The sequence below is a fragment of the Crinia signifera genome, unplaced genomic scaffold, assembly GCF_055691185.1.
Source record: "Crinia signifera unplaced genomic scaffold, ASM5569118v1 HAP2_SCAFFOLD_209, whole genome shotgun sequence".
In the NCBI taxonomy this organism is placed as follows: Eukaryota; Metazoa; Chordata; class Amphibia; order Anura; family Myobatrachidae; genus Crinia; species Crinia signifera.
This window is the reverse complement of record NW_028142102.1, coordinates 77447-102500: the sequence shown is the minus strand read 5'-3', so window position 1 is coordinate 102500 and position 25054 is coordinate 77447. Positions and strand designations below refer to the sequence as shown.

Genomic DNA, 25054 nt, shown 5'->3' with positions numbered 1-25054 from the left:
ATTTTTATTACATAGATATTTTTATAAATAGATCATATAATATGCACTCTCCTTAAATAAGACTAATAGAGGTGAGCTTTTTTTCCCTCTCATGTCGGAAGGGGGATTGGGGAATTCCCAGAAAGCTAACTGGGGGGGGGGGGGGTGGGTAAGTGAAATATGATGCAGCTCAGATATGATTTCATATTACCACTAGTGGATTGAAGAAAAGTCTCTGTGCGATATTTTTGCGCAAAAACTTTAAATATATAATAACTAGGTGATTCATCGCGCTCAACGGGTAGTGTAGTTGAACATTCACATCAGTCCCTGTCAAGGGACATAATATTTATTTATTTATTAACAGTTTCTTATATAGTGCAGCAGATTCTGTTGCGCTTTACAATAATATATTTATTTATTAACAGTTTCTTATATAGCGCACAGATATTCCACACATGTATACATACAGGCACGGAGATAATATACAAACTCTGCACTACATGTATACATACAGAGGTAGATAGACATACGCTGCAGTATATTTGTGCTATATAAAATAACTGGGAGGTACCCGGAGGAAACCCACGCAAGAACGGGGAGAATATACAAACTCTGCACTAGACAGATAGATGTGTGTGCTATATAAAATAACGGGTAATTTTGGAAGTGTTCTCGGCTTGTCAATTTGAGGGGGTGTGACAATAATGATACATTTCCCGGCCTGTCAAGGGACATAATATTTATTTATTAACAGTTTCTTATATAGTGCAGCAGATTCCGTTGCGCTTTACAATAATATATGTATTTATTAACAGTTTCTTATATAGCGCACAGATATTCCACACATGTATACATACAGGCATAGAATAGAATAGAATCAACTTTATTGGCCATGTGTGCTTGCGCACACTTTGATTTTTTTGCGGATTTACAGTGCATCATCAAGCAGGGATGGGGGGATGGGGGGTGAGAGGACATTGCATACATTACATTGAGGACATTACATGTAGGGAACACATACCCGCCGAGCTGCACAGCACCTAGGCAGCCATCAGCGGCACCACTGGTCGTTGCGGCAGTCGGTAGGTGACAATATGAGCAGGGACAGTACAATTTATCACACAGGGGACACATACCCGCCGAGCAGCACATCGCCTAGGCAGCCATCAGCGGCGCCACTGGTCATTGCAGCAGTCGGTAGGTGACAATATAAGCACGGACAGAACAGTTATTCACACAGGGAACACATGGAAAAGAAAAACCCACCCGCCGAGCAGCACAGCGCCTAGGCAGCCATCCGCGGCGCCACTGGTCGCTGCACCAGCCAGGCAGGTAACACACGGGGGTTACATAGCTGAGATGCACAGTTCCTTGGCAGCCATTTGCGGCGCCGTCTTCCTGTAGGAGAAACCAGCGTGGGGGATGGAGTGGTGTGGGGGAGTTGGGGGGGGGCAGAGAGAGTCACTGGGCCTGGGGAAAGACAGTGAGCCGGGTCTCCCTCCACCACGTCCCTTCCGTCTCATCTGTCTCTGCGGTGCGGGTGCTGTGGCGGTGCCCTCTCCCGGTCGGGAAAGTTCTTCTCTGCCCTCTCCCCTTCGTCCTCCCCCCATCCACGGGGCGCCCTTTCTCCGGGGGCCGAGGATGGAAGCTCCGGTGGCCAGGAGCTTGCATGCATGCGACCATCCCCGGCCCCCACCAGATGGAGATAATATACAAACTCTGCACTACATGTATACATACAGAGGTAGATAGACATATGCTGCAGTATATTTGTGCTATATAAAATAACTGGGAGGTACCCGGAGGAAACCCACGCAAGAACGGGGAGAATATACAAACTCTGCACTAGACAGATAGATAGATGCGCTGCACTATATGTGCGTGCTATATAAAATAACGGGTAATTTTGGAAGTTTTCTCGGCTTGTCAATTTGAGGGGGTGTGACAATAATGATACATTTCCCGGCCTGTCAAGGGACATAATATTTATTTATTTATTAACAGTTTCTTATATAGCGCACAGATATTCCACACATGTATACATACAGGCACGGAGATAATATACAAACTCTGCACTACATGTATACATACAAAGCTAGATAGACATACAGATAGATGCGCTGCAGTATATGTGTGCGCTATATAAAATAACTGGGAGGTACCCGGAGGAAACCCACGCAAGAATGGGGAGAATATACAAACTCTGCACTAGACAGATAGATGTGCTGCACTATATGTGCGTGCTATATAAAATAACGGGTAATTTTGGAAGTGTTCTCTGCTTGCCGAGTTAGCTGGGATAATAGGAACAGGGAAGGAGGAGTCGTCCGGTGGTAGAGGCTAAGACAGTAGAACAATTTAAACATGCTCGGGATAGGCATATGAATATCCTTACAAAGAAATAAGGATTAAAAAGGGATGAGATTACCTTAAGGATAAAAAAAGGGGCAGACTAGATGGGCCGAATGGTTCTTATCTGCCGTCACATTCTATGTTTCTATGTTTACCACATGGGGGATTGGGGAATTCCCAGAAAGCTAACTAGGGGGGGATGGGTACATGAACATCTGATGCAGCTCAGATGTGATTTCATATTACCACTAGTGGATTGACGAAAACTCTTTGTGTAATATTCTTTGTGCAATCACCTACTTTAAATGTAATAATGCTAGTGTTAATCAATCGCTGCGCAGACACATTGGGCGGTATTCAATGAGCCTGATTCGCCATGTTTTTATGGCGAATTTGTGCTGTTTGGCGAATTTCTGACTAAAACGGTGAATCACCCTATTCAATGACCACATGGCGAATACATTTCAAGGTTTTTTTCACCATGATTCACCGAGTAGCAATCGCTATCTTTTTATGGTGAAGTGGAATGTGAACTTTTAAAATAAAGTGTTTTGTTTTTTACATTTGGTGTCAAAAAATCAGGAATTTTATTCTGAGGAGGGGCATGCTATTTTTATTCATGTGCTGTAAGCACATGAATATATATTTAATTTAAAAAAAAGATATATATATATATATTTTTTTTTTTTTACACAGCAGCCAGCAGGGGGCGCCGGAGCCGAGCCGCTCATTACATATTCATATATTCACTGCACCCGATCGTTACGATCGGGTATAGTGAATATACGGTCCCCTGCTGGCACCCCTGGGGGGCAGCCTGTGCTGCCTGGCACCCGGGGAGCCCACCTACCCCCCACAAAGTTCTGGGGCAGGCAGAGAGACTTCCATCTCTTTGCAGCCACCGTCCTCAGGCTCCCTGCAGCAATCACCGCAGGAGCTCATATTCGCCAGTCAGGGGCAGCGAGCCCCTGACACGTTGAATACCGGAGCCCGCCGGCTCTGGAACGTGGAGAATGTGCAGCGAATCCTAAAAAAGCATTGAATACCGCCCATTGTGTTTTGTATAGTGGACATCACCCCCATGATCTTTTATAAAAATACAAACTGCCCCTGCACCTAAAATTAATAAATCAGCCTGAGGTCAGATGTGATTCAATTTGATCACCAGAGGTTTATGTAAAACTCTTTGTGTAAAATTAAGACTATGATGACTCCTTAATAAGGCCAATGGAGGTGAGCTTTTTTTTACCTCTCCTGTAGGAAGGGGGATTGGGGAATTCCCAGAAAGCTAACTAGGGGGGGGGGGGAGTGAACATCTGATGCAGCTCAGATGTGATCTCATATTACCACTAGTGGATTGAAGAAAACTGTGTAATATTTTTTGTGCAATCACCTACTTTAAATATAGTAATTCTAGTGCTAGTCAATCACTGCGCAGACACATTGTGTTTTGTATAGTGGACATCACCCCCATGATCTTTTATAAAAATACAAACTGCCCCTGCACCTAAAATGAATATATCAGTCTGAGGTCAGATGTGATACAATTTGATCATTAGAGGTTTATATAAAATTATTTGTGTAAAATGAAGTCTATAATGACTGTCAGTACCGGATAAAGGTTTGTGGGGGCCCTGGACAACACAAGGTCCAGCCCCCCCCCCCCCCAGAGACAGCCCCCCCCCCCCCCCGGCCTGGTCAGAGGCAGGTTCCACTCCACACAAAGGTAAAATTACCCACTCCCCCCTAGACAGTGCCTAGCATTGAGGGAATCGGGGCAGCGTGATCCGTGCTGTGCTTGGTCCCTGCGGCAGATGTGAAGTAAGAGGCAGGGTCCCTGTGGCAAATGGGAACTACTAGTTCCCATCCGCCACAGGGAGACTGCAGCAGACCTCACGTACACTGCAGGAACCTGCTGCCTGGCTCCCCCCAAAAAATACCTGTGTCCAGCTGATCTCTTTGGGTGAATCCTTAACCTACCAGGGTTCTAGTCCAGTGTGTAGCACAGCAGGTGAGCCCAAAACTGTGGTCATAGATATGCTAAAACTTCTATTTATTGCACAATATATTGCAAATAAAATTGGCAAAATGAGTATGGACCTGCATTACTTCCCCCTTTGTCATTAATAAAGAGAGAACAGACAGAGGTAGAAGGGTCCTGCTCGCAAGCTTACAGTCAATCAGGAAATAGGAGGGAAACACATGGGTAGGCATGATACGTTAAGTTCTGATTGGCTGGAATGTTCTCTGCAGCTAAAAGAAGAATGCCAAATTTGGATGTGTATGTTGGAATCACGTTAAATTTGTTACTAGATTTCCACATTAATTTGGAATAGGTCTCAGTGTGGCATTTACAATGTGGATTGATACAGCATGACTTGCCCTCTTTGTCCTTATAAAAAAAAAGACCAGGAGGGGCCTTTTTGTTTTTTTGCATTCTTCTTCCTGTGTTGGCACTCATGTGTTCTCCATGAAAATCACATATAACTTCTCCTTTCAGAAAAAGCCGTTTAGCTTTCACTTGTTTCATTCTAGTTGCTCTATCTTTCGACGTTTTAAGGCCTTTCCAATTTTGCAAGTGGATGTGTTTTTCCAGAGCCTTGCAGTGTTCCCAGTACTTAAATGGTCTAGGTCTCCATGTGTCGACCAAAAGTTTGACCTCAGATTCAGTAAACTTCCAGTTTTTTTTTAAAATGTACTTTTTTAACTTTCCAGTTGACGGGCGCTGCGCTGGGAATGCCCCTGTGCAATAAAAAACAACAATATCCTATTAGTTTGCACTAGTTTCTTCTTGACACTTTCAATAATAAAATAAACATTTGTAAACAAAATAACAAAATTTCAAATACAAAGGTAAAAATAAAACTTTATATAACATCAATAAGTTATATGTGGATGTGTGATAAGATGATAAGACATTATAACTCAATGCTTAATCTTATCACATCCAAATGTAATAATGAACCATATTTGCTAAACTTACTTCTCATTTTCTTTACTCTCTTCTTATAGCGCCGATCTTGAAGTTCTGATGATAAGACATTATAACTCAATGCTTAATCTTATCACATCCAAATGTAATAATGACCGTAATTGCTATACTTACTTATCATTTTCTTTACTCTCTTCTTATAGCGCCTATCTTTAAGTTCTTCCCTGTTTTGGAAAAGTAAGACATATAATATATCTGATGAGAAAAACAGTGAGTTTTTATTCAGTGAAAACAATAAAAACATGGACCTCCAGCAACAATTTCATGTTCTGTAGATATGGATGAAGGAGCAGCAAGTGTGTGTATCATTTATTGTTCATCCATACACACTGGATGATTCCAACAAAGCACCAGGAGTCATTTGGGAGAAATAGCTCTATATAAATAAAATTGTTTACTATTATTATTATTATTATTATTATTATTATTATTATTATTATTATTATTATTATTATTATTATTATTATTATTATTATCCTTTATTTATATGGCGCCACAAGGGTTTCACAGTTACAGAGTACACATAATCAAATAGGGGGAAAAAAACCCAGTAACTTACAGTTGAAGATGATACAGGACAAATACAGGGTAAATGATTATAGGAACATCAGCCTAATGCTGGGTACACACCAGGACGATAAGGGTCCGATCCCAGCAATCTAGATCCAATTCTGACCAATTGGATGTAGATTGTGTTGGGATTGGGCCTTTTTCTGTCCTGGTGTGGACGATACCGATCCGATGCGCGGTCCCGCGGGTCGGTTGGTCGTTATCCAGATCCTACCTGCTGCAGGTAGGATCTGGATAACGACCATGCAGCTGGGTGCGGGTCGCCATCGGATCGGACCCGCTCACGGTGCACATCGTGAGCGGGTCGTGCCCCCCGTATCATCGTGAGCGGGTCGGAGGGAACACTGACGACCCGCTCACGATGTGCATCGTGAGCGGGTCGTTCTGGTGTGTACCCTACATAAGTATCCAGGTGGCAGCAAACAGCATGCTTTGGTGCAGTTGAAGACTACTGAAGTAAGAAAGGATAAGCACATTAGGTCCCTGCTCGTGAGAGCTTACATTCTAAAGGGGAGGGGGGGCAGACAGACAGGAGTGACACCGGAGGGGTAGATAGGGTGAGGAACAGAAGATTAGGAGGACATTTTGCTGGGTTTGGTGAAGAAGTGTGTCTTAAGAGCCCATTTGAAGTCGTGTATAGAAGTGGAGAGTCTGAGGGGGAGAGGTAGAGAATTCCAGAGTAAGGGAGCAGCAGGTGAAAAATCTTGGAGGTAGAAGTGGAATGAGGTAATAAGTCGACAGGAGAGCCGGTGGGTATTAGACGAGGGAAGAGGACGAGTGGGAGTGTAAAGGGATATAAGGTCAGAGATGTAAATGGGAGAGGAATGGGTGATGGCTTTGTGTGATAAGTTTATATTGAATTCTGAAAGGGAAGCCAGTGAAGGGCTTGTAGAAGAGGGGAGGTGGAGGTAGTGCGTTTGGTGAGGAAGGGAAGCCAGTGAAGGGCTTATAGAAGAGGGGAGATGGCGGTAGTGCGTTTGGTGAGGAAGATGAGCCGGGCTGCAGCACTGAGGATAGATTGGAGTGGAGACTGGCATTTGTCAGGGATACCAGTTAGGAGGAGATTGCAGTAGATTCTGCAGCACTTTACAGAGAATATTTCAACATTCACATCAGTGGAGCTTACAATCTATATTCCCTACCACATGCACACGCACACACAGACATTCTAGGGTTAATTTTGTTGGGAGCAAATTAACCTACCAGTATATTTTTGGATTGTGGGAGGAAACCGGGGTACCCGGAGGAAACCCACGCAAGCACAGGGAGAATATACAAACTCTTCACAGTTAGAGCCATGGTGGGGATCGAACCCATGAATTCAGTGCTGTGAGGCAGTAATGCTAACGGTACTTGTGTAGTTTCACGACGCCCAAGATGGCCGCCGTGACTTCCGTGTTCTGTGCTCAGCACACTATAAAAAATCAGGTAAAACAACTGTATGCCAATGTAGATGGTTCGTACCCCTACCATCCACGTTGGCATAGAGTTGATTTTAGATAGCGTGGCGAGCGCAGCGAGCCACCGAGCCTGCAGCATGGGCGAGCGAAGCGAGCCCCGCAAGGGGACTCAGACGCACGGCCGCTGGGCGCTGTGAAACTACACAAGTACCATGCTAACCAATACACCATCCATGTATGGAGTTTATATAATCTGGTTATAATATTTTGTTCTACAGCATTATTATAATGTGATAATATCACATTAATGCATTAATGCTTGGTGTTCATCTATATCTATTATCACCCCAAAATTTTTGTCATCATTATCCATAAACCTTTCATCACCTCTAACATGTATCCATCTGCTACATCTAACAAATATCAGAAATAGTTTTATACAGTTTATCTTTTTCCATGGATAATGTACTTACACACCCAAATCTTTCTCTAAATTATGGAGTGATTCCGCATATTTGGCTTCCACTGCTTGGTCTTCTGTAGTCACATCACTACCTCCCACTGCTTGGTCTTCTGTAGTCACATCACTACCTCCCACTGCTTGGTCTTCTGTAGTCACATCACTACCTCCCACTGCTTGGTCTTCTGTAGTCACATCATTACCTTCCACTGCTTGGTCTTCTGTAGTCACATCACTACCTCCCACTGCTTGGTCTTCTGTAGTCACATCACTACCTCCCACTGCTTGGTCTTCTGTAGTCACATCATTACCTCCCACTGCTTGGTCTTCTATAGCCACATCACTACCTTCCACTGCTTGGTCTTCTGTAGTCACATCACTACCTCCCACTGCTTGGTCTTCTGTAGTCACATCACTACCTTCCACTGCTTGGTCTTTTGTAGCCACATCATGGGATTCCAGTGACATCTCCTCTACATCTCCACTTGGCACTGCAGCTAATTCCACAGCTGCTGCTAATGTATGGGCAATGGCAGATGTTGACCTGTGTAAACAAATAGAGCGGTTCAAATATAAAATAGTTAAACAATAAACTACAAAGACAAAAGCTGAGAATGTCTGTAGCTCCAGTATGTTGATGTAGTTACATGTAAGAATATTGTGATGCACCGTTGTATAATGCCCACATGTATATACTGCTGCACCTGGGTATAATGCATAAATATACCATTGAACTTTGTTTGTAAATCTTGGGCTGGTACTGGCCACTGCCTCACCCAGTCACTGACCTCATCACAGATGTATGCCCTGTATTGTCTGATATCTATAAATGTGGAGCTCATCTCATTCTTCCCATTCTATTTGGCATTATTATCCATAAATGTTTCATCCTTTTGCATCTGTATAATGGTCACATAGGGGGTTATTTTGGTTCACTCTTTCTGACAAATTCCTTCTTAGATGGACAAAGCCATGTGCACTGCAGGTGGGGAAGATGTAACTTGTGCAGAGAATTAGATTTGGGTGGGGTTTTACTTCAAAGTGAGATCAATATTGCAGTGTAAAAATAAAGCAGCCAGAAACAAAATAACTCACCCAAATCTAATTCTCTCTGCACAAGTTACATCTGCCCACCTGCAGTGCACATGGTTTTGTCCATCTAAGAAGGATTTTGTCAGAAAGAGTGAACTAGAATAAGGCCCATAGTGTCTGGTGCACATGGGCTCCTGGTTTAATTTAGAGATATAGTTCTCATATCACCTTCCATGGTGTGCTTCTTTCTTGCAACATCATATCCTTCATCTTCCTCACAGGTGTTTGTACTTGTAGATACTTCAAAGCCAATAGTTCTGTTTGGGCTCTCATAGAGGTTGAACTGGATACACCAGACATACCTACCCTCATGGATCTGCTGGGAGGAGCCCGAAACCTGGAGGTCCCCCCAACCCCCATAAAGTGTAGGTGTATATCCCAAACTGTGAGTCTCCTCCCACCCAGCACCAAGACATTCCTCCGCACTTCCCGCCCACTTTGCTAGCAAAGGGTGTCTGATGAGTCAGTTTGCATCATCGTAGCCATGCCCTGCTGTCTAATGCCCGTACATTTATGGCAATCTGCCACCAAATCCTTGTAAATCACTATGGAAAATGTGTGTGCTATATACTGATAATAAATAAACCCCACCTCGTCCCCGGCCTCTTACCCCGAAGCGAGCAGCCAGAAAGTAGCCAACTATGGGATACACATATATGTGGTCTAAAGAATAAAAGTTACTCAACATTATAAATCCATAATTGTGCCTATAACAGTATATAGATCATGCTTACCTTGATGTTAATATGGGCTTATTTCTCACAATGACGCCCTTTGCCTCTAAATAGATAACCATGCTGTCAGTGCCCTGTAATCTAGCCAATTCCTCATAATCAAGAATTTGTGCATTCTTCAGGGATGAAATTGCTCTTGAACGGGCTTTATCAGAAATGTGTTTAATTTCTGCATCTGAGGCCCCTTTTATGCATTTATTCCTGAGATGTGTGCTTAGGGCTGTATATGTCTTCAGGCCGAACTCACAGACCAGAGGTGTTCTTCTTACACTGTAAAGGAAGATGTATCCATGTAAAGTCAATGTTAAAAAACAGTATCTCACTCGGGCAGCCAAGAGATATGCCAGGCCCTTGTAAAATATTAGGGGTGTAGCCTAATCACAGGAGGTGTGGTCAACACCTGTGGTTAGGCCACTCCCCAAAACTGTTAAGGGGGTGAAAAAACACTTTAAAGTTGAGGGGGGAGTGTTATTGTCAATTAATACCTGCCCTGTGTCCTATAGTTTGTAAGGTTGTGATCAGGGCCCTCTTACCTCCATGTTAGTTTGTTGCTACCCAGTTTGTTTAATCACTGTTGTTTCCAATTGTAAAGTGCAACAGAATATGCTGCACTATTTAAGAAACTGTAAATTAATAAATATATTTGTGTATATATAAAGAGAGAGAGAGAGAGAAAGAGAGAAAAAATCCTGAGACGGCACAACCAAATCTGCCCCAATGTTAATCAATTAATAAACCAGTTCCGTCCAGTATGGAGACAGCAGAGCATTCCACATAATTGTAGATGGGTGGGGGTGGCGGCACTCGAATAAAAAGACACAATACAAGGGCAGTTTTGCCAACGTTTCAAAGACTGTTTGGCTTTTTTATCAAGGCATTTTGTGGAGAACTGCCTGTGTGTGGTGTCTATTTATTCAAGTGCTGCCATCCCCACCCATCTATATGGGCAGTACGGATGGTGTAATGGTTACATTACTGCCTCACAGTGCTGAGGTCATGGGTTCTATCCCCACCATGTGTTATATATACGGGGCAGTACAGATGGTGTAATGGTTAGCATTACTACCTCACAGCGCTGAGGTCATGGGTTCTATCCCCACCATGTGTTATATATACGGGGCAGTACGGACGGTGTAATGGTTACATTACTACCTAACAGCACTGAGGTCATGGGTTCTATCCCCACCATGTGTTATATCTACGGGGCAGTACGGATGGTGTAATGGTTACATTACTGCCTCACAGCGCTGAGGTCATGGGTTCTATCCCCACCCATCTATATGGGCAGTACGGATGGTGTAATGGTTACATTACTGCCTCACAGTGCTGAGGTCATGGGTTCTATCCCCACCATGTGTTATATATATAGGGCAGTACGGACGGTGTAATGGTTACATTACTGCCTCACAGTGCTGAGGTCATGGGTTCTATCCCCACCATGTGTTATATATACGGGGCAGCACGGACGGCGTAATGGTTACATTACTGCCTCACAGTGCTGAGGTCATGGGTTCTATCCCCACCATGTGTTATATATACGGGACAGTACGGATGGTGTAATGGTTAGCATTACTGCCTCACAGCACTGAGGTCATGGGTTCTATCCCCACCATGTGTTATATATACGGGGCAGTACGGACGGTGTAATGGTTAGCATTACTGCCTCACAGCACTGAGGTCATGGGTTCTATCCCCACCATGTGTTATATATACGGGGCAGTACGGACGGTGTAATGGTTACATTACTGCCTCACAGCGCTGAGGTCATGGGTTCTATCCCCACCATGTGTTATATATACAGGGCAGTACGGACGGTGTAATGGTTAGCATTACTGCCTCACAGCACTGAGGTCATGGGTTCTATTCCCACCATGTGTTATATATACAGGGCAGTACGGATGGTGTAATGGTTAGTATTACTGCCTCACAGCACTGAGGTCATGGGTTCTATCCCCACCATTTGTTATATATACGGGGCAGTACGGACGGTGTAATGGTTACATTACTGCCTCACAGCGCTGAGGTCATGGGTTCTATCCCCACCATGTGTTATATATACAGGGCAGTACGGATGGTGTAATGGTTAGCATTACTGCCTCACAGCACTGAGGTCCTGGGTTCTATCCCCACCATGTGTTATATATACGGGGCAGTACGGATGGTGTAATGGTTAGTATTACTGCCTCACAGCGCTGAGGTCATGGGTTCTATCCCCACCATGTGTTATATATACGGGGCGGTACGGACGGTGTAATGGTTAGCATTACTGCCTCATAGCACTGAGGTCATGGGTTCTATCCCCACCATGTGTTATATATACGGGGCGGTACGGATGGTGTAATGGTTAGCATTACTGCCTCACAGCGCTGAGGTCATGGGTTCTATCCCCACCATGTGTTATATATACGGGGCAGTACGGACGGTGTAATGGTTAGCATTACTGCCTCATAGCACTGAGGTCATGGGTTCTATCCCCACCATGTGTTATATATACGGGGCGGTACGGATGGTGTAATGGTTAGCATTACTGCCTCACAGCACTGAGGTCATGGGTTCTATCCCCACCATGTGTTATATATACGGGGCGGTACGGACGGTGTAATGGTTACATTACTGCCTCACAGCGCTGAGGTCATGGGTTCTATCCCCACCATGTGTTATATATACGGGGCAGTACGGTCGGTGTAATGGTTATATTACTGCCTCACAGTGCTGATGTCATGGGTTCTATTCCCACCATGTGTTATATATACAGGGCAGTACGGATGGTGTAATGGTTAGTATTACTGCCTCACAGCACTGAGGTCATGGGTTCTATCCCCACCATTTGTTATATATACGGGGCAGTACGGATGGTGTAATGGTTACATTACTGCCTCACAGTGCTGATGTCATGGGTTCTATTCCCACCATGTGTTATATATACAGGGCAGTACGGATGGTGTAATGGTTAGTATTACTGCCTCACAGCACTGAGGTCATGGGTTCTATCCCCACCATTTGTTATATATACGGGGCAGTACGGATGGTGTAATGGTTAGCATTACTGCCTCACAGCACTGAGGTCATGGGTTCTATCCCCACCATGTGTTATATATACGGGGCAGTACGGATGGTGTAATGGTTAGTATTACTGCCTCACAGCGCTGAGGTCATGGGTTCTATCCCCACCATGTGTTATATATACGGGGCGGTACGGACGGTGTAATGGTTACATTACTGCCTCACAGCTCTGAGGTCATGGGTTCTATCCCCACCATGTGTTATATATACGGGGCAGTACGGACGGTGTAATGGTTAGCATTACTGCCTCATAGCACTGAGGTCATGGGTTCTATCCCCACCATGTGTTATGTATACAGGGCAGTACGGATGGTGTAATGGTTACATTACTGCCTCACAGCACTGAGGTCATGGGTTACATATGTACATGTATATATATATATATATATATATATATATATATATATATATATACGGGGCAGTACGGACGGTGTAATGGTTAGCATTACTGCCTCACAGAGCTGAGGTCATGGGTTCTATCCCCACCATGTGTTATATATACGGGCAGCACGGATGGTGTAATGGTTACATTACTGCCTCACAGCGCTGAGGTCATGGGTTCTATCCCCACCATGTGCTATAAATACGGGGCAGTACGGACGGTGTAATGGTTATATTACTGCCTCACAGCGCTGAGGTCATGGGGTCAATTCCCACCATGTGTGATATATACGGGCAGCACGGATGGTGTAATGGTTACATTACTGCCTCACAGCACTGAGGTCATGGGTTCTATCCCCACCATGTGTTATATATACGGGGCAGTACGGACGGTGTAATGGTTACATTACTGCCTCACAGTGCTGAGGTCATGGGGTCAATTCCCACCATGTGTTATATATACGGGCAGCACGGATGGTGTAATGGTTAGCATTACTGACTCATAGCGCTGAGGTGATGGGTTCTATCCCCACCATGTGTTATATATACGGGGCAGTACGGACGGTGTAATGGTTACATTACTGCCTCACAGCGCTGAGGTCATGGGGTCAATTCCCACCATGTGTTATATATACGGGCAGCACGGATGGTGTAATGGTTAGCATTACTGCCTCATAGCGCTGAGGTGATGGGTTCTATCCCCACCATGTGTTATATATACGGGGCAGTACGGATGGTGTAATGGTTACATTACTGCCTCATAGCACTGAGGTCATGGGTTCTATTCCCACCATGTGTTATATATACGGGCAGCACGGATGGTGTAATGGTTAGCATTACTGCCTCATAGCGCTGAGGTGATGGGTTCTATCCCCACCATGTGTTATATATACGGGGCAGTACGGATGGTGTAATGGTTACATTACTGCCTCATAGCACTGAGGTCATGGGTTCTATTCCCACCATGTGTTATATATACGGGGCAGTACGGACGGTGTAATGGTTAGCATATTACTGCCTCACAGCACTGAGGTCATGGGTTCTATCCCCACCATGTGTTATATATACACGGTGCAGTACGGACGGTGTAATGGTTAGTATTACTGCCTCACAGTATTGAGGTCATGGGTTCTATTTCCACCATGTGTTATATATACGGGGCAGTACGGACGGTATAATGGTTAGCATTACTGCCTCACAGCGTTGAGGTCATGGGTTCTATCCCCACCATGTGTTATATATACGGGGCAGAACGGACGGTGTAATGGTTATATTACTGCCTCATAGCGTTGAGGTGATGGGTTCTATCCCCACCATGTGTTATATATACGGGGCAGTACGGATGGTGTAATGGTTACATTACTGCCTCATAGCACTGAGGTCATGGGTTCTATTCCCACCATGTGTTATATATACTGGGCAGTACGGATGGTGTAATGGTTAGCATTACTGCCTCACAGCGCTGAGGTCATGGGTTCTATCCCCACCATGTGTTATATATACGGGGCAGTACGGACGGTGTAATGGTTATATTACTGCCTCATAGCGCTGAGGTGATGGGTTCTATCCCCACCATGTGTTATATATACGGGGCAGTACGGATGGTGTAATGGTTACATTACTGCCTCATAGCACTGAGGTCATGGGTTCCCCACCATGTGTTATATATACGGGGCAGTACGGATGGTGTAATGGTTAGTATTACTGCCTCACAGTACTGAGGTCATGGGTTCTATCCCCACCATGTGTTATATATACGGGGCAGTATGGATGGTGTAATGGTTAGTATTACTGCCTCACAGCGCTGAGGTCATGGGTTCGATACCCACCATGGCCCTAAAGTTTGTATATTCTCCCTGTGTTTGCATGGGTTTAATCTGGGTACTCTGGTTTCCTCCCACAATCCAAAAATATACTGGTATATTGGCTTCCAACAAAAAAGAACCCTAAAATGTCTGTGTGTGCATGTACATGTTGTAAGGAATATATATTGTAAGCTCCCCTAGGGCAGGACATGTCCATACTCTGTTAAGTGCTGCAGAATATGTGTGCGCTATATAAGAAACTATTAATAAATAATACTAAATAGTATGTAATAGACATAGTGCATGGCCTTATGTGCTATTGGCATTATGGAATGTGGCTTAATGTGCAATGGGTATTACAAAATTCGCTAAAATGTGCAATGGGCATTACAGTGTGTTTTATGATGTTAAGTCGTGGCCCCTTTTTACCAATTGTAGCACTGATTAATATCAATATTAATATCTTTTGAATGCAGTTAACGCATTTGATTCATATTTGTTAGAACAGAGCAAAAGTATATATTTATCCATCAAGACAAAATGGCTGCAACTAAATCTGTACGTGACTCTTACCTTTTTGAAACAATTTCCTGTGAGACCCCTTTACTGAGAGCTCGTTGGAGGTTTTTGGTCTTGTTATAGAAGGACTCAAATGCATCATGCAGAGTCTTATCTTCCTGTTGCATTTCTGTGCCTGTCAGGTTGTATTGTATAAATCTCCGCAGACTCTTCATATAATTGGCAGTTGTCTGGTATGTCAGACCCGTCTGTCTGAGTTTATGGAAATAGTCACTTGTTTTTTCAATATTCTTTACAAAATCCAAGGATACTTTTATACTGTCCATGTAGTACAAGTACCTGGCAACATTTTCCACCTAAGATTAAAAATAAAAATGTAAGTATAATTAATGTATTATTATTATTATTATTATTATTATTATTATTATTATTATTATTATTATTATTATTATTATTATTATTATTATTATTATTTATACTTATTATTATATTTATGACACCACAAGGGATCCACAGCACCCCTTATACCCCTTTCATACATACTACACAGGTTTTTAAAAATCCTGGGTCCATTGCAGTTGTGCAGGACCTGGGATTTTAGAGGACTAAAATCCCGGGTAGAGCCATTCAGACATACCCTAGTCCCGGGATTGTGCGCGTGAAAAATCCCAGGATTTTGCCGTACGTCTGAAAGGGGTATGACAGAGATTGCTGGTTTGCTGACATCATGCAGGGGCAGGGCAGTGTCTGCCATCAGGATGGCTGGTCGGGATGGAGGCCATGCTTGAAGTTGACGCTGCTCCAGGTGTTAACTCCTCCCCAATTATCAATAGGAAACGGGTTGCTTGACCTGTTTAACTAATTCACCCTGCACTTCAACCCGGCAAAATCTCCAACCCGGCAAAAAAAAAATTGACAGATATTATTGCCGGGGTCGGTCCCATTTAGGGTGAATCAGTAAGCTCTTTCACATCACAGTAATTACAGCATCACATCAGAAAAAATCTGGTGTTAACCCGGTAATTAGCTGCGATGTGAAAGGGGTATTAGTAAAATAGATATATACAGACTTTAAGGCTCTTATTCTTACCTCCTGCTTGCAATTAGGTACTTGCAATGTTTGGGTTAAAAACTTTCTAAATCCTGCAAGGATTGGATGATCCGTGTCATGTTTCTCATACAAACCAGCGTCACACATTCTCTTCCGCAGTGGAGTCTTCCAGTTTGAGGTGGAGACACTAGAAAATAAAAATGATTTATAGCATTGTGTAAAAATATTGGTAAGAAGTTACCCACTTTGGGAAGCACCAGGGCCAGCCTATGTAGCAACACTTTCCCCATACTTGAATGTGCTCCCCATTTTTTCATAACCACTTGTACCAGAGGCGTAACTAACATAGTTGCGCCCCCCCGCCAATAAATAACATCGCCCCCCCATAGTCCCCGCCCGCCTCCTCTAACATTCCTAAAAAAAACTGTCTGCTGTATGGGGGCAGCCATTTTGTCGTGTCATTTTTCAGAACTGCAGGAGACGGAGCCCGGATGCCATCTGCAGTGCCAGAGCCGGACTGAATGCGGTGGCGGCAGTAGCGGCATGCGGAGGGGTAAGGGGGATCTGAGCAGAGTGCCCGAACACTGGTAACACATGTAGAATCCTATAAACTTACCTTGTTCCATCTTCCTCCTCATTGTAATCTTCACTTTCTGGACCATTTGAAGGTTTTTTGGTATTCTGCCTCTCAGACTTGGATTGCGAAGTCCTAAAGACATATTCTTTTATTAATGCAAAATGTAGCAAATAAGAAGTGAACATTACAGTACTGGGGTACATGCCCAGGAACGAGAGAATACAGAGGATCGGTATGGAATCCCGCTGGTCAGGATGCCTGCAATCAGAATCCTGACAGTGTGAAGCCGGCAGTGGGAAAGCAAATCAAAGTCTCTTGCCACACTCTATACTCTGCTTCTATGGGGTCATGGACCCCCACAGAGGGAGAATATGAGGGGTGCTGGCATTCCGGCACTGGTATAACTGCTGCTGGGATTCCAGTGTCATTATTAAACCACCAGGAACCTGATCCATGGTATTTTAACCAGGGAAAATACAGTTTCATGGGAAGAGAGATAGAGTATCGGGGAGATAAATTATCAATGAGATGTAGAGAGATACAGTATCAGGGAAAGATGGAGATGCAGAGATTCAGTGGGAGAGTGATACAATATTGGGGGGGGGGAGTGTGTCATGTAGATGGAAAGATATTCTGATTCAGTGGGAGAGATACAGTATCAATGGCAGAGTAATAGAGGGAGAGAGAGAAAAGGGGAAAGAGAGAATATCAGTGCAAAAGAGTTTTACAAGGAGAGAGATACAGTACCAGGAGGAGAGAGATATAGTATCAGTAGAAGAGAGAAGTAGAGAGTCAGGGAAAGGAGGAGAGAGATACAGTAGCAGTGTGAGAGGAAGCAGGTAATAATAATAATAATAATAATAATAATAATAATAATAATAATAATAATAATAATAATAATAATAATAATAATGTAAGTAGTATATGCTTGCATTATGGAAATCTAAATGTGTCTGCAAGAATTATACAATGTTTCTCATGTGTAAGCTAAAAGGCATCAGACTGGAGATATAAAGTCCATTTCAGATTCCAAAGTGTTGCCAGGCTATGTTAACATTAGCATAATAGATAATAAGTCAGGCATTATACATACTGTGCTGTTTGGGAGGGTTTTCCTGTCACATAAACACCGGATTGCTCCAATACATTAGCCAACTCATTTTTGTATGATGCATCCCAATGTCTGAACCTTAAATCATTGTAATTGAATATGCTGAAATTCTCAAGTAGTTTTTTCATATTAGAACGAGCCTCTTTCACCAAAGAATTGATCTCCTTGGGATCCGCTTTCTTCTGGCAAACTCGGTGCAGATGGACAGATAAATTCTTGTCCAGCTTTTCACAGAACTTGCAGACTAAAGGGGTTCGGTAGGTTCTGCAATGTAAGGATGAGACAATGAAAGAAAACATTGGATATAAAACACTTGTTCATAAACATTGGTGCTGTGAATCTGATGATAACGGAGGTTTCTATTTATTTTTTAAATAAACTGGTTACCTAAGAATGTGATACATCAGGCCTGGCCAACCTGTGGCTCTCCAGGTGTTGTAAAACTACAAATCCCATCATGTCTTGCCACAGTTTTGGTATAAGGGAGTGTTTAAGCTGTGGCAAGGCATGATGGGATTTGTAGTTTCACAACCTCTGGAGAGCCACAGGAATCATCAACTAGTACCGCTTTAATGGAACAAACAGCTCGCTGCTACTCACACAATACTTCCATATGTGTAACTCATTTTACAACCGTAGCAGCACTTTAATAACTTCATTGTTTTTCTCACTCCGCTCTTGTCACCTAGCGGGCCAGATGCACTAAGCTTCAAAAGTGATAAAATGGGGAGTGATAAACAACCAACCAATCAGCTCCTGCCTGACATTTTTCAGACACAGTGTGCAGGTAGAAGCTGATTGGTTGGTTGTTTATCACTCTCCATTTTATCACTTTTGAAGCTTATACTGCTTTCCCACTGCCTAAACGGGTAATGACCCATTATTTTCAAAGATGTCTTTAAACTGTAAGAACCATAAAGATCCTTTCCCACTGCAGCTTTCAAATGGTAAATTACAGTTTAAAAGCCGCTTTTGGCACATTCACACTGTCGTTTAAAAACCTGTTTAACCCATAGAAAGGATGGGGGGTGGGGGGGGGGGGGATTAAAAAAAAAAAACGCATGCTGGGACTTGTGGTTCCACAGAATGAGACAATAGTTTTTCATCTATTTTTTACACAAAGATCAGCCCAGGGGTGACTGGGGCTGGTTCTTAAAATACGGTTGACCCCTACTCATTTTGTCCCCCGTATTTTGGGAACTGGCCCTTGAGCCTGGGGCTGGTTTTAAAAAAATTAGCGAAGCCCTATTTGTTGGGTTTCCTGAGTTTTTATTACCAGCCCTGGCTCTTCAGCCTGGTGCTGGTTACGGCATTGGGGGGACCCAACGCCGATTTTTTTTTCTAAATACCGTTTCAGAGCCATTCTCACTGCAGAGAAAACGGCTGTGCTTTATAAACGTTTTGAAATACCGGTTATCTGTAACCGCTAAAGCAAAACTGTCACTTTCCCACTGCAGCCTTAAACATGTTGAAATGGAAAAAAATGGCAATATACCGTTTTACAAGTGCGGTGTGAAAGGGGTATTAGAGAATCTGGCCCAGCAATGGCCAGATACGGTAGGTGGTGTACAAGCATAAGGTCAACAAGCAGGAAGGTCAACATGACTGAATGTCGACATAGGTCAGGTCAACAGGTCAGTCATGTCAACCTTATTGCATGTTGACCTAGTTGTGTCGACCTAATGCTTGACAATTTTGACAAATGATCCATACCCATCTTTACTTAATAAGTTATGATCAAAATGATACAGTTTAAAAACAGTAAATTATTACATACAACTGGTAATGAAGATTTGTTTCCACTGTAGTACATATGAATAAACAAAAGAATTATGCAAATAGTAATAATAATCTAAATCTATCACCAGAACCGCTGCCTGAAGTTTGCTTGCTTGCATGTATGTGTGTATATATATTTATATATATATATATATATATATATATATATATATATATATATATATATATATGTATATATATAGGCGGGGGTGTAGCGCGGCACTCAGCCTGTATCCTGTATCAGCCTGATACACACCCCCGCCTGTATCCAGCGTCCAGCGCAGCTGCCCGCACAGTGAAGGCACCAGGCATTTACCACCGCAAGAGGACTGGAGTGCCGGCACACATATATATATATATATATATATATATATATATATATATATATATATATATATATATATATATATATATATATATATTGTTGTTTATTCATATGTACTTTGGTGCAACCAACACACCCATTGAATAGAATATCCACTTAATAAGTTGAACATATAAAGAACAGAAGTTGTACATACCATTCAAATTACTGTACATTTACAGATCCTGCACACACACGGGTGAGAGGGGCTGATATTGCTGGGAATATGATCGCTGAGCGACCATATTGCCAGCGTTTGGAGTGTGCACCAGCGATAAATCGCCGGGTGCGCACTCTCGTTTTCAGCCCCTGAATGGTCACTGGTGGCAGGAGCATGCTCCTCCGACCAGTGACATTGCCTGCCTCTCCCCCCCCCCCCCCCCCCCTCCCCCTCCCCCTGGCAGTGTGACATTTTCATCTCTGGTCGCTTTTGAAAACGGGACACTGAGCAATATGATTGCTGAGCAATATATTGCTAGCAATATATCGCCAGTGATTATATTGCCCCGTGTGTACACACCTTAACGTGATTTGGGACAAAACAATAAATTGTCCTCTAAAGGAAAGAAGGGCAGATATAAATAGTTACATAGTAGGTAAGGCAGAAAAAAGACTTGCGTCCATCTAGTTCAACCTGGTTAGATTGGTACATACCAACTCCAAGAATCTGAAGGTGCGTACACATGGGGGGAGATATATTGCTCAGCATCTCTGGTCGCAGATGAAAACGGGGCACTGAGCAATATTATATTGCCCCGTGTGTACACACCTTAACATAAGGAAGTGGCTCATGCCCTCTTTCCTATTAATGGAAGCTTTAAAAGCAAATACATTGGAGGAGAAATCTTGCAATAGTGATTCTCACTGCAAAGACAGTATCATGTTAATGACAGTATAATCTACAAGGAAACATGTTTTGTTACTAATCAGACAGATGGAAAAACTTACCTATTTTTAGAATCCATTTTTTGATTGAGCAGTAATTTGTAGAGTTCTCCTTCACAATCAGTGTACTACAACTGCAGACAGGGGACTTATATAGCGCTCCAGCTTTTCACAGAGGTGGGTCAAACATCCCAATTTAAATATCAAAGAGAGTTGAGCTGAACAATAGGGGTTTATACACTGTGTTGTAAATCAAATCTGCATACCAGTCTTTCTGGAGCCAGAACACAATATCAGAAATCACAAAAATAGATATTATATTAACAGTTTCTTATATAGCGCACACATATTCCGCAGCGCTTTACAGAGAATATTTGAACATTCACATCAGTCCCTGCCCCAGTAGAGCTTACACTCTATACACAGACATATTCATTTTGCTGGAAGCCCAATCCATGCCATTTTAATGCAATTTACACACAAAATGCCACAGAGCGATCAGTCAGGGGAGTCAGTGCCCCCCCTGTCATTAGTGATTAAAATAATACAAGGATATTACAATTTCTGTGTAATAAGTATCTTCTTTACATTAATCTGATCATTTGAAATTTTGCATCATGTTTAAATGGCAGGAATGGGATCATTCGTCAGACTGCATTTAGGTCTACAAGCATTAGGTCTACCCCACTAGGTCGACTGGCAGGAAGGTCGACCTGACTTAAGGTCGACATGGGCCAAGGTCGACATGACTTAAGGTCGAATTTACGTAAAGGTCGACATGAGGAAGGTCGACTGGGCATAAGGTCGACATGGGTTTTTCACTGTTTTTTAATCCGAATGTCGACACAGTCGACATGAACACAGTTGGCATTGAGAATCGGACCCTCGCATCGCTCGCTTCGCTCGCATTGCTTTGGGCACGGTGCCTCGCTGCGCTCGGCACACTATTTTATTCTCCCACCACGCCCTAGTGGATGGTAGGGCATGAAATACCGCCTGTCGGCACATGTCGGCTCAAAAAACAGTGAAAAACCCATGTCGACCTTATGACCATATGACCTTCTTCCATAAAGGTCGACATGAGGAAGGTCGTTGGATCATTTGTCAGACTGCATTTAGGTCTACAAGCATTAGGTCTACCCCACTAGGTCGACTGGCAGGAAGGTCGACCTGACTTAAGGTCGACATGAGCCAAGGTCGACATGACTAAAGGTCGACATGAGGAAGGTCGACTGGCCATAAGGTCGACATGGGTTTTTCACTGTTTTTTTTTATCCGAATGTCGACACAGTCGGAATGGGGTAATTCGTCAGACTGCATTTAGGTCTACAAGCATTAGGTCTACCCCACTAGGTCGACTGGCAGGAAGGTCGACCTGACTTAAGGTCGACATGGGCCAAGGTCGACATGACTTAAGGTCGAATTTGCATAAAGGTCGACATGAGGAAGGTCGACTGGTCATAAGGTCGACATGGGTTTTTCACTGTTTTTTTGAGCCGACATGTGCCGACAGGCGGTATTTCATGCCCTACCATCCACTAGGGCGTGGTGGGAGAATAAAATAGGGTGCCGAGCGCAGCGAGGCACCGTGCCCGAAGCATTGCGAGCGAAGCGAGCGATGCAAGGGTCCGATTCTCATTGCCAACTGTGTCCATGTCGACTCTGTCGACATTCGGATAAAAAAAACAGTGAAAAACCCATGTCGACCTTATGACCAGTCGACCTTCCTCATGTCGACCTTTATGCAAATTCGACCTTAAGTCATGTCGACCTTGGCCCATGTCGACCTTAAATCAGGTCAACCTTCCTACCAGTCGACCTAGTGGGGTAGACCTAATGCTTGTAGACCTAAATGCAGTCTGACGAATGATCCCATATTTAGCCGCGGAATGGGATCATTCGTCAGACTGCATTTAGGTCTACAGTCATTAGGTCGACCCCACTAGGTCGACTGGTAGGAAGGTCGACCTGACTTAAGGTCGACATGGGCCAAGGTCGACATGACTTAAGGTCGAATTTGCATAAAGGTCGACATGAGGAAGGTCGACTGGTCATAAGGTCGACATGCTAGGGCGTGGTGGGAGACGCAAACCACGCCTTTTTTTGCGGTGAAAACGGCGTATGTGGCCGTGAAAACGATGAAGCTCACCACTATATGCACTATACCACTATATATCAGAAGATAAATAATAATAAATAATCCTCGGGATCCGATCAATATTAGTAAAAATCAGCCGATTTTTGTCAATCAACAAATAAATTGTGTTTCTGTGTGCTATACAAATATGTGTGAAATGTCTCCATTGATACCATGCCTGAGGAAGAGACCTAAGTAGAAAGCTTGCATTTTAACAACATTTATTTTTGTTAGCCATTAAAAGGTATCATATTTGCTAGATTCCTATTTTGTTTTTCTCACTGAGGAACAATAAAACTTTTCTGAAATGTCTCCATTTACATACCAAATAGACTCCTGGTGTTTTTCAAGTCAGACAGTATGGAGCCATAACACACACTGAACAACATCATTTACATTTCAAAGACAGGATATTGGTCACTATGTGTATAGTAACATATACGAATATATAGTAATATGTGCGAATAAAAATGACATTTGAACTACTATAGTAGGGGAGATTTGTGTTATTTATATAACCATAAAATCCAGCAGTCAGAAGTTTATTTATTATTAATGAAAAGTTTCTTATATAGCGCACACATATTCTGCAGCGCTGTACAGAGAATATTATTACCAGTTATTATATAGCGCACACATATTCCGCAGCGCTGTACAGAGACTATTATTACCAGTTATTATATAGCGCACACATATTCCGCAGCGCTGTACAGAGACTATTATTACTAGTTCTTATATAGCGCACACATATTCTGCAGCGCTGTACAGAGACTATTATTACCAGTTATTATATAGCGCACACATATTCCGCAGCGCTGTACAGAGAATATTACTACCAGTTATTATATAGTGCACACATATTCCACAGCGCTGTACAGAGTCTAGTATTACCAGTTATTATATAGCGCACACATATTCCGCAGCGCTGTACAGAGATTATTATTACCAGTTATTATATAGCGCACACATATTCCGCAGCGCTGTACAGAGAATATTATTACCAGTTATTATATAGCGCACACATATTCCACAGCGCTGTACAGAGTCTAGTATTACCAGTTATTATATAGCGCACACATATGCCACAGCGCTGAACAGAGAGTATTATTACCAGTTATTATATAACGCATACATATTCCACAGTGCTGTACATAGATTATTATTACCAGTTATTTATATAGCGCACACATATTCCACAGCGCTGTACATAGATTATTATTACCAGTTATTTATATAGCGCACACATATTCCGCAGTGCTGTACAGAGAATATTATTACCAGTTATTATATAGCGCACACATATTCCGCAGCGCTGTACAGAGAATATTATTACCAGTTATTTATATAGCGCACACATATTCCGCAGCGCTGTACAGAGAATACTATTACCAGTTATTATATAGCGCACACATATTCCGCAGCACTGTACAGAAACTATTATTACCAGTTATTATATAGCGCACACATATTTCGCAGCGCTGTACAGAGAATATTATTACCAGTTATTTATATAGAGCACACATATTCCACAGTGCTGTACATAGATTATTATTACCAGTTATTTATATAGCGCACACATATTCCGCAGCGCTGTACAGAGAATATTATTACCAGTTATTATATAGCGCACACATATTCCACAGCGCTGTACAGAGAATATTATTACCAGTTATTTATATAGCGCACACATATTCTGCAGCACTGTACAGAGACTATTATTACCAGTTATTATATAGCGCACACATATTCCGCAGCGCTGTACAGAGAATACTATTACCAGTTATTATATAGCGCACACAT

General features: G+C 42.9%; 1 protein-coding gene across 2 annotated transcripts; it reads right to left on the bottom strand.

Moving 5' to 3' along the window:
• Nucleotides 1-4097: 4097 nt before the first annotated feature.
• On the bottom strand, nucleotides 4098-21609 carry LOC146053799 (uncharacterized). Of its 2 annotated transcripts, XM_083168028.1 has the most exons (10): nucleotides 21181-21609; nucleotides 18072-18353; nucleotides 17018-17110; nucleotides 16441-16588; nucleotides 15405-15706; nucleotides 9583-9852; nucleotides 7770-8300; nucleotides 5441-5490; nucleotides 5318-5362; nucleotides 4098-5076 (listed from the first exon to the last, which is right to left on the bottom strand). In XM_083168028.1, the coding sequence occupies exons 1-10, from the start codon at nucleotides 21195-21197 to the stop codon at nucleotides 4511-4513; spliced, it is 2304 nt and encodes a 767-aa protein (XP_083024154.1). In that variant the 5' UTR covers nucleotides 21198-21609; the 3' UTR covers nucleotides 4098-4510. The 2 variants fall into 2 exon arrangements, with proteins under 2 accessions (XP_083024154.1, XP_083024155.1); XM_083168029.1 differs by lacking the exon at nucleotides 5318-5362.
• Between the last annotated feature and the right edge of the window lie 3445 nt (nucleotides 21610-25054).